Source organism: Mauremys reevesii, linkage group 2 (assembly GCF_016161935.1).
Source record: "Mauremys reevesii isolate NIE-2019 linkage group 2, ASM1616193v1, whole genome shotgun sequence".
Taxonomy (NCBI): domain Eukaryota; kingdom Metazoa; phylum Chordata; order Testudines; family Geoemydidae; genus Mauremys; species Mauremys reevesii.
Window position 1 is genome coordinate 98,977,159 of NC_052624.1, and position 11,092 is coordinate 98,988,250.

General features: G+C 44.4%; 1 protein-coding gene across 4 annotated transcripts in view; it reads right to left on the reverse strand.

Moving 5' to 3' along the window:
- EZH2 (enhancer of zeste 2 polycomb repressive complex 2 subunit) overlaps window positions 1-11,092 on the reverse strand; it is an 88,964-nt gene extending 77,872 nt beyond the window's left edge. For 3 of the 4 annotated variants that reach the window (XM_039524248.1, XM_039524245.1, XM_039524246.1), the window contains exon 1: window positions 9,336-9,401. In XM_039524248.1, the coding sequence (XP_039380182.1) occupies window positions 9,336-9,373 (38 nt within the window). In that variant the 5' untranslated portion in view covers window positions 9,374-9,401. Of the gene's footprint in view, window positions 1-9,335; window positions 9,402-10,999 lie in introns of those variants that run through there. The other variant, XM_039524247.1, reaches the window with a different exon arrangement.

The following is an 11,092-nucleotide window of genomic DNA, read 5'->3' on the forward strand; positions in this document are numbered from 1 at the left end:
AGGAGTGTGCTCACTCCAAGCACTGCCACCAGGAAGTTTTTCCGTCAGTGGTATCCCTCTGGTCGGCTCTGGTGCCCCCTAGAGTCGTGCCTTCATAGCGCCGGTATACAGGACCCTGCCAACCTACCACCCCTTCAGTTCCTTCTTGCCAGCTAACTCTGACAGAGGGGTAGGAGGGTGGAATGTGGAATGGATATGAGAAACACACCTCAAACAGCAGCAGTTATGGAAGGTTAGTAACTGTTTTTTCAAGTACTTGCTCACGTCCATTCCAATGTAGGTGACCCCCAAGCAGATGTAGGAGGAGGATTTGAAGTTCAACGACAAGCAGACTGCAGCAACTCTCTGCCAAATCCAGCACTGTCTCTGGTCTGCTGAGTGACAGAATAGCGAGTTGCAAAAGCATGGGCTGAAGACCACACTGCCACTCTAAGATATCCTGGATGGGAACGTGGGTCATGAATGTAGCTGAAGACGCTAGTGCCCTTGTGTAATGTGTCATCAGGGCAGAAGCAAGGACTTTTTGCGAGGTAGTAGCACGTACGGCTACAAGAAGTGATCCGCAAAGAAATTCTCCGGGTTGAGACTGGAAGACCTTTAATCCTGTCTCCCACCGCCACGAAAAGCTGAGTAGTTTTCTTAAATGATTTAGTCCTTTCTATGTAGAACACCAGCACCTGCCTAACATTTAGTGAATGAAGCCACTGTTCCTGCCTATTGACATGTGGCTCTTGGTAGAAGCATGGTTATTGTGGAATTCCTCCACGTTCGGGAGGAAGACTGGGTGAGGGTGCATTTGGACCTTGTCCTTGAAGAAAATCATGTTTGGAGGTTCTGAATTAAGGGCCCTAATCTCAGAGACCCTTCTGGCCAAGGTGATGGCCACCAGGAAGGCTACCTTCCAGGACAAGTACAGTAGAGAGCATATTGCCAAGGGCTTAAATGGGGGACTACATCTGTTTCATAGGAAGGTCTACTCCACAAGGTGTCTCCAACTCAAGATGAACCAACCACCACTATTATTTGAATTCTTGGGGAACAATGACCGAGTTCAAGGAATTGCTGCCACAGTAATCCAGGGCCAAGTTTTCAGCTCTGCTCAAGAAAGGTAAACCAGTTGTGAAAGCATCCCTCCAAGTGGCATTGGATGGGGCAGATTCTGCTGCACAGACCATGGGTTCGGCTGTGGTCATGAGCAGAAACGCATGGTTGCAGGCCTCAAGCCTTCCACACCAAGTGCAGCAGACCATCCAGGCCCTCTTTTGAGGGCATGTCTCTCTTTTCAGAGCAGGCATATCTTAGCTCCAGAGCTTAAAGGATTCAAGGCGACCCTAAAGTCCATTTTCCTTTGCTTTTTCTTCAGCACCAGCGACTGGGAGCAGTGTTGCCACTGAGGCATAAGCCTCCTCCAGAGAACCCTGGCAGTGCCGAGAGTCCCTTCCTTGATGCCAAAGATGCCGAGCTGCACTGCCTGTCTCTCTGAGAAGCCGGTGCACTTCTCACTGAGGTAGAAGTGCTCGGTGCTGAGTTGGTGTGGCTCAGCTCTGAGGGGGGATGGAGAGCCACTTCCATAAGGAGGTATTTAAGTCTCTGGTCTCTGTCCTTTATGGTATGGGATTTGAACTCTTTACAAATCCTACATTGCTCCGCAGGTGGGACTCCCCAAGCACTTAAGGCAACTAAAATGGGGGTCACTAGCAGGCATGGGCTGATGGCAAGCCACACATACCTTAAACCCCAGGGACCCACACATGCCCTAGTACCAGAGAAGGGATAACCCCGACAACCAGGGTCTAACTACTAAGTAACACTAATTTGTAAATTCTAACTACTATCCTTAACTATATACAGGAAAAGGAAAAGTCCACTGAGGAGAGTACTTGTGCAAATACAAGGATGAACAGAAGTTCCAGAAACCATCACAGGCGGTAAGGCGAAACTGAAGGGGAAGCAGGGCCTTCTATAGCGACGCTATGAGGGTGCAATTCCAAGGGGTACCAGAGCCGACCCGACGGATACCACTGAGGGAAAAGCTTTACGGCGGCAGTATTCAGGGCAAGCACACACCTACATTAGAATGGACATGAACAAGCACTTTTACGAAGTATTACTAAATTTCAATGACTTTATCAAGTCCATATTTGATACATCCTTATTTGGCTGCAATAAAATGGCAGTATATTCTCCCCCAGTCAGATTAATTTACACACCTAAATAAACTGCTCAAGTATTGGTATCTCACTTTCCTAAGCAATTAATACTTCATTGGACAGATTACGCAAATTCAATAAAATAAAGTAAAAAGTTCTTATCTACAGTATTTACAGCATGAACAGTATTAGACTAGGTTTCAGTGTGGACTCCAGCCAAACTTGTAACCTTAGATGCACCACTGATTTCACCATTTAGAGAGACGTATACCATACAACATTATATATCTAAGACTAGTCAGTTTACATGTGTGGGATGAACAAGGAACTTTTGTCTCATGAATGCAGATCTTTAATGTTTAATATAAGTAAAAGGCCAGTAATATAGGGAGATGAGTTCCTCCTATACAAGTCTATTATTTCCCACTTTTGCAGTTTTCCCTTGCATAGGGAGAACCACCTAATCTGACATAAGTCCATCCATAATACTGTATGGAAGAAGCTCGCTATAAAGAGTTCATATTACTTAATCACCCAGCAATTTCATGGACAGCTTGTTCTCTAAAGTAAAGATTTGGTTTTTTATGACTAGCAATTGACACCCGTACCATTAGACGTCCCCAATATGCATTTTCCTAATGCTTACCGGTTAACCTTTTACATCCCTAGTACCTAGGTCTGTGACACTGTCACACTTGCCTGCTGGCACCAGCCACTCCTTCAATACTTTACAGAAACACTTCGGGCAGTGGTTACCAAACTGTGGGGCGTACCCCCATATGGGGGCACGGAGGAATGTCCAAGGGGGTAGAGTGGGGCCCAGGACAAGCCCATGAGGGGGTGGAGTGGGAGCACCACCCAGTCCCTCTCTGTCTCCAACCCCGCTCTTGGCCCCCAGCTCCTGCTCCCGGCTGCGGCTCCACTCCCAGCCTGGGGAGGTGCAGACACATTCTATTACTGCTAAGGTGGGTGGGGAGCATGAGAGGAAAAGTTTGGGGGCCCACTGATTTAGGGTATGTCTACACAACAACATAAACCTAGATTTAATAGGACTCGAGTCAATTGACCCATCAGGGAATCATCGGCTTAAGTACAGTTTTAAAATTTTATTAGAAAATGTTTAAAAATAAATGATACAGAGCATTGAAAATTCAGTTAATAGTCATTGGGGGTACCATACAGAATATAGGGGGATGTTAGTATTTTGACACTGGATAGCACATAACACATACAGTCTGCAGTATCCCCAATGGGGGGGGTTAAGGTGGATGAATCAAGATACAGTCAGCAATCAGTGAGGGTACATCTCTCATATCTACACTGCATTTTAACCCTAGATTAAGGATTCTCTGACCCACACTCGAATCTTGGGCTCTGGCATCTACACTGCAGTGTACAGACCCAAGCCAAAGTAACACTATCCCAAAGTGTCGACACTCTAGGCCTATTAATTTGTTGCATGGTGGGGAAATTCTACTGCCCACCCTGCTTCCTAACTGTGATGGTGCTATCGATGGGACTCAGGAGCCTATAAGGAATACAAGTACATAAACTGCATAATTAGCTCCTTTGTTGGGTATCTCAGTAGAACGACAGCAGTTTGAGAAGGTTTTATACTGAACTACCATCTAACCTGTATCCTGAACTACCATCTAACCTGAAAATTGGGCTCTCTACCTTTAGGTGGAGTTATATTGGCAAGAAAATGTCCATGTGCACCTGTTCTGAGGTTAATTAGAACATCAGTCTCCAGGTCTGTCAAACAGTTAAAATGACATTTTGCAATTCTAAGGTGTTTTTGTTTGGTTGGTTTTTTTATTTGTCTATTATGAAGCATGTCATAAAATGTAGGTTTTAGAGGAAAAACGCACACCCTCAGTCTGGCTGCTGCCGGCTGCAGAGTGGTGAAGTGCAACACCAGAGCTTGGACTGCAGTGTGCTCCAGACCCTCCCCCAATCCATTATCCCTGCCTCCGCCGCACCCCAGAAGGCATGGATAAGGATTCCCGGAAGGCTGTGAGGAAGGTTCGGGTCCGGCTCCCATTCACCACCCTCACACTGCATTCTGCCCAGGCACCTCTGCACACAGCCCCAGGGAGGGCAGGAGCCTGGGAACAAGGGACAGACAGCGGCACAGGACCAAGCAGCTGCCCAGCAGGGAGGGGAGGGGAAGCAGCAGAGCTTCCAGCTCAGGGATGATCCCCAACATTCTGACAGCTGGAAGCCACATCCTCCCTGTCAGCTTTGCTTCCTGCTCTGAACAAGCTCTGCATGGCAGCAAGGAGCCAGGGTCGCCACCGCTGCAAGAGGCTGCGGGGAGGTTTTGGGACTGGCTTCTACACGCAGCCTGGGCACCCCTGCACATGCAGACCTAGGGAGGACACAGGGGGGCCCGCAGAGCAGGGACCAAGTGGCTGCCCTTCAGGGAGGAGAAGTGGCTGAGGTGTTGGGGTTATCCTCCTCCAGCTGTGCTCAACCAGGAGCTCTGCCACTCCACTTCCCTGCAGGCCAGCCACTTAGTTCCCACTCTGCTCTCTGGTCCTTCCACCAAAATCCTGTGACCAAGAGACAGCTCTTTGCAAAAGGCTTTTTCTGATCCATCTCCTTTGAGACCTTGCAGGCTCTCTGATAGTGTGCTTCCAGACTGGTGTTCAACAGACAATACGTTAACACTGACCTGAGCTGCTGCCATTTGCAAAGGGAGATGTGACTTCTGTTCGCAATAGACTGCACCACAGATTGTCGGCATACAGAAGATGAAGTAAATTGCCCCAAGCAGGGTGTATAAAAATCAAAGATTTTTTTAATTTAAATCACTTTTTTTTATAAAATGCTTTTTGAGGAAAAAACCTATCTAAATAAAAAGTCCTAAGCGCAAAGCGCTGGGAGGGAGGGGGAGGAGCGGGGAAGCTCCGCGTCTCCACTCCTCCCCTTCCTCCCCAGAAAATCCTTAGCACCAGTAAACAGCTGTTTGGCAGTGCTTAGGGCTTTCGGAGCGGGGATGCAGCGTGCTCTGGAGAGGACGTAGAGTAGGGGTGGGAAGAGGAGGGCCTGGAGTGGAGCGGGCCTGGAGCATTCCCGGCAAAGACAGCGCCTGTTCTTCTCCGAGGAAGCTGCCGCTGCTGCTGCAAAGGTGCTTCCTAGCATCCTAGCTTGCAGCAGGCTGTGCCTGCGTGGGATAAGCCAGGGTCGCTTTGTACAGTATATAATGCCTTTTGTCTGCCCAAAAAAATTTCCTTGGAACCTAACCCCCCATATTTACATTAAATCTTATGGGAAAATTAGATTTGTTTAACATTGATTCACTTAAAGTTGCACTTTTGAGGAACATAACTACAACGTTAAGTGAGGATTTACTGTATAATAAACTTCAGATCTAAGGGTGAACCATTCAAGAAATACGTTTGCTGATGATGTTTTAAAGAAAGTCACAGCAGTGAACTGGTGGAAGTCACTTAAGCACTTGGATTCAGAGACTGATAATCTCACTTTTAACAGCAGTAGCTTCTTCTTTCAGTGTACGAAGAATATTTTCTTCCTTTGGACTAATATATTCCAAAGTGAGAAATCGTTTGGGACCTGTAAAAGCAGGAAAGCTTGTTTTTCTTTCCCAGATTATGAACAAACAGGAAAATGAAGGTGAAGATGACTAAGTTAGCTGCAGAAGCCAATTTTAAATTTCTCATGTCTGACAGTCAATTTAATTTTTTTTTTAATTCATTTAACTATTTTAGTAACACAATTTTAACAAAAACAAAACTGATTTTAAAAAAGCTTGAATGTTTAACTAAACTCAAAAATGTATATCCTTGTTTTATTAAAATATTATGTTTGCTGTTCAAGGGGGAAAAAATCTAGAATACATAACGTTGTTATTTTAGTTAAATAAAACGATTTAAATGTCTGTCTGATGATGTTCTCCTACTAATATATCATGGCAAGAAAATCCTCCAAATATTAATGATTAGCCTGTTGAATTGGAGATAGTTCACCTCTCAATGACTTCATAAATATCTGCTTCAATTACCTTTGGTAAATGAAATAACCCTTCATTTTCTGATATAGCTGTAAAACTAATCTGAAAAGTTTTCAAAATAAATCACTTTAAAAATGTATAGTGTGTACCTTCTAAAAATGAAACCTAAATCTATCTCTGAGTGGTGAAGAATATGTATTAAGGTTATAACAACCAACAAGAACGCACTTTTATGTAGAAATCCATGATTAAATCAAGTCTTCCTGACTAGTGATTTAAATCAATTTGATTTCAATCAAATCCACCCTGGCTCCAAGGAACTCTGGGACACATCTAGAAGACTTCTGGGATCTGAGCCAAACTGGTATTGCGTGCACACAGGAAAGCAATAGGGCTCAGACCCTAGGTTCCACAATTGGTGTTTGGACCCAAGGGGGGTTTGGCTTGAGCCTGGGCCAAGACTTAGGATACGTCTACTCCAGCTTCAGCTACAGCTTCAGCTCCCCTTGTCTAGATCCCAACAGTTCTCTCTTTTCCCATCTCAACTGTCCAAATTAAAGTGTAGCAGTTCATCTTAAGCCATTCACAGGAATACACTGCCCTCATCTCAAATCTTCAGTAGCTGTTCATGAGGGCAGACAGAATATCTATTTCAGAAACTAGTATAAAGTTTCCCTCTTAAACCATGATTCAGCAAAACACTTACACATCTATTTAAAATGAATGCATGCTTAGCACATGCTAAATAGTGACCAGTGTCTTCATATTCTTCCATGAATTTGCCTTCCCCTCCATCTTTCTATTCTTGCATCCATTCAACACTTTTCACATCAGGCTTTTTTCCCTCCTTGCACCTCTCTCCAAAATGGGTAGTAAATCCTATGTCTACTGTCATGTCCCCTGTTCCTTTTCCTCTCCCCTCCCGCACCCCACTATTTGGAATTATCTCTTGGACCCCGACAACATTAGAATAACTCACGATTTGGTCCTCCTAGAACACTTGTGTGTGGATGCAGTGTTTTATAACTGTTCAAAACCATGTACAAGGGTCCCAAATACCATCTGGATTAGGCTTGCTGTCCCTAAGTCTAACCACCATTAGTTTAGTGGGACGAGGAACAGAGGTTGCAGCAAAAGCACAAAATGCTTAAACAATCCCTCCATGACTCTACCACATCAAACTGGTGGGGCTTTCAAAATCTCCCAGAATTCACTACTTCTGGAAGCTATCCCGGGACCTCTGGGACAGTCACACCATGTATGAAACTGTTTAGAACACTGCTAGTGTGGATACAGGGCAAAACTGCAACTCATCAGAACCCAAATCAGAGTGGCTACTATGGACACACTGAAACAAGTGTTTAAACAGGTTCTGTCCTACTGTTTTAATTAACAATGGTTCAGTTTTCTAGTGCAGACACTGCCTTGGTGACTAATGAGGCCCTTCAAAAATGAGCTTACCTAAACTAACTCTCTGCCCATTCCATCCTTATAAGAGCTGGTAAACAAATTTTTGCCTGGGTGGGCAAAAGTTTTGTAAAGAAAGCCTAGCAGATTCCATCTTTTCAAATCCTTCTTGCCTATTTATTTCCTCACGCTCAATCATTCTATCTATAAGTGTCATAATATCTATAAATGCTACCTGTAACCTATTATTTCCTTTTATTTGCATATATAGATTACAATTAGCTGTGAAGTGTCCCATGATGCTATTTATGTATCATGCAAGCAAACCTCTATTAAAGTTATCCTCTTTACTACTACTGCAACAATTCTTATTAAAAAATCCACAATGATGCTCTAATTGCACCATGGGAATGCAATAGTATCTAATAATAAAAACACTTTCCCTAGTTTTTAAATTTACCACCTGAAATATCAAATATTTTATATACTGTAAGTTCTCTGGGAAAGGGTCAGTTTGTATAGTGCCTAGCGCCATAAGGTCCTGGTCTATCACTAGGGCTCCTAGCTGTTACCATAATACAAACAATAATGTTTGAGACTTATAGCTTAGCTTCTTGACATGTTGGAAAGTCAATATATGTCCAGCCACACTATATAAGTACTATCAGCTTGGAAACTGTTAACTTCGAAGCCTAATTTTGTTCACTTTAACACCTGTGTTTGTCTGGCTAGATGAGGACTTAAGAACATTGTTTGTTTTTTTACACTGAAGGTTATCTTCACAACCAGAAAGCCTAAACACTTCAGATGTTTGCAAATTAAATCTTAGGATCTGACAAAAAACACTATGGCAACACCTTCAAATTCAAGAGATCTACTTCCTGAGTATTTACAGTAATGTCTAGACTAGGATTTAAAGATTTAACATGTTTTCAAACTAGTGTTACTGAAGTCTACATTGCCTTGTCTATGACAAAGAATTAGAACACAATAGTCAGAACCTTTAAATCTTAGTATATACGCTGCCTAAGTGTAATGATGTAATGGGCACTATATATCAGTCTTCTTTGCTTTGTAATGTTATCAGAGAGAACTGGTTTCTATTCTCTAACTAAATTCCAGTTGAAGTCTTTAGTAGTTCTACTGAGAGGCAGAAAAGAAAACAGCTTGACCTTCAAGTTCCCAGCCTCAGTTTACAGTGTGGGTTTTAGATAGATTGGATAAACTACGCAAATTTGATTTGCAAGTCAGTGATAAAGTGGAATTCCATAAAGTCACTTTTTGGAGTACAGCTATATTTTAACATCCCTGTGAGAAACCCAAATCCTACAGATTTCTATTAACCAAAACTAGGATCTTGAATATGGCATAGTTCTAAGACGACAATTGTTGACACCTCATGGAAAGCTTTAAAAAAACAAGTTTAAGTAGAAACTACCATCACTGCCCTCTAATTACTAGGGACATTTTTTGTGAAAACAGGATTTATGTTTCTTAATAATCTGTCTTATTATTTAAAAGATACAACCCTTTATTTGATGTCGCAATCGTCTTCACAACAACTAAGCAATAGAGGATTGTCTCTTTAGGTGAAAGATTAAAAAAGCACATAAGAGAACAGCTGAACTTTTTATTAAAAAGCCTATTTACATGCAAGATTCCACACTAAAATACTGCAGGAAAAAAAACAATAAGTGTGCTATATTGCAGGGTTGCTCATGAGGTATCAGCAGGTCTTGAGTATTCAAATTTTAACAGACCAAATTGAAAGTACTTACAGTACAATGCATACAAGTACTCACCCTTCACAACATGCTTTCTGGTTACCACAAATAAACATTCCAGAGGCTCCCAATTTGATATGGACACTTGGGATAAACAGAAAGAGTGGCCTTTTAATTAACTCTTACAAATTACATTCAGACTCTAGAAAGCATTACACCCTAGAAATCAATATGGAAATCCCAGTTTAGAAATTCGATAGAATTCCCACTATGTATTTTAATCCCTGTACATTTATATAGTTCTACATCTGTATACAACACCATTCAGTGGAGTAGCACAAAAGATGTATTAGTGAAATTCAAATATAAAAATGAAGTCTTCCAATGACTTAATTTCTGAGATGGAAGGGAAGAGAGATTTGAACTCCCAACTCTCTAGCTCTATATTGTATTGTTCCCACTCCAGAACAATGTGGATGGTATTCCAGAACTAGGAGAGAGAAGCCACTGGAACAAAACCCAAATTAATTTACATAAACACACCTACAAGCTTTTTTTCTCCTCACTCCCAATAACTTCTGAATCACTGCAGGCAACTGTTAATATCAAACATTTCAAAATAATACCAGATCACGCATCAATCTTATTTTGTCATATTTACCAGTCAGTCACTCTTTTGCTCTTACAATTGTAATAAAAAGGCAGCTCTTCCCATCACCACCCCCTTACAGCTACCAAAATGACTCAAGACAAACCATGCTTTTAGTAAGAGCATGCCTCATGTTCAACACACTTTGTTCTAGAATCGCAGTCGCCAGCCTATCTGAACTTGCGAAATGCCATGCAATGCTGTGGAAGACAGGGACCCACTACTGTCCTTAGAAGTTCACTCGAGTTGCCTTCGGGCAGGTTTGCCAGTAATACCATCCCACTGCCTTTGCATTTAACATCCTTCCTGCCCCCGGGATTTTCATATACAAAGAGAAGGGAGAAGGAAAGGGGAGAATCAAGAGCGGCAACTCGTGTGAAACAGCAAAAGAAGGAACAACCCACAGACAGCTCCGCATTGAACATCAGCTTCCGGGAGACTATCTAAGAGCACATGAGACTCAAGTGCCCAAACCTGTCCCCGTAGCAGGGAGGCCCCCTCGTTTGGGGAGGTTAATTGTATTTTTTCCCGTCTCATCCTCAGGGAACGAAGGATTTTGCGGCGTTTCAATCAGGCGATTTAAAACCTCGTTCGCCTTTTGAGGGGGACTGAAGGGGGAGCGGGGGGCGTCCCCTCGGTCAAACTGCCCCTGCACCCGCCACTAGCCTGAAGTCAACGGGGAGGTCTGAGGAGGAGAATCACAGACGAACCCCGCTCTGGTTAGGGGTCCAAAGCGGTCCCAAGCCCGCGGCTCTAGTCCCGCCTTTGTCTCAGCCGGGTCGGGCCAGGGGGGACCCTCCGCCAGGGTGGGCAGAGCCAACTTAGACAAAGGGCGCTTCACGCTCCGTGTTTCTCGTCAGCTGTCAGCGGCCGGCAGAGCGTGTCCCGCCGCCGGCCGCTTCCCCCCGCGGCCGCCACCCTGTTCCCCGGGGGGCGGGGGCGAGTTTCCTCGCGGCTGGGGCCCCCACTCCTCATTCTGCCCCCCCCGCTCCACTCCTCCCGCCGCCGCCTCCTCCCCCAGTATAAAGGGCGCCGGTTATAATAACGGCTCCCGCCCGCCCGCGCGGTGCCGGCCGCTCGCTCGCTCACTCACCCCCCCAACCCCCCGCCGGTGCTGCCGCCTCCGGGTCCCCTCTCCGCTCCTCTCTGCCTCCGGCCGCCGGATTCACCCTCCCAGACCGAGCGC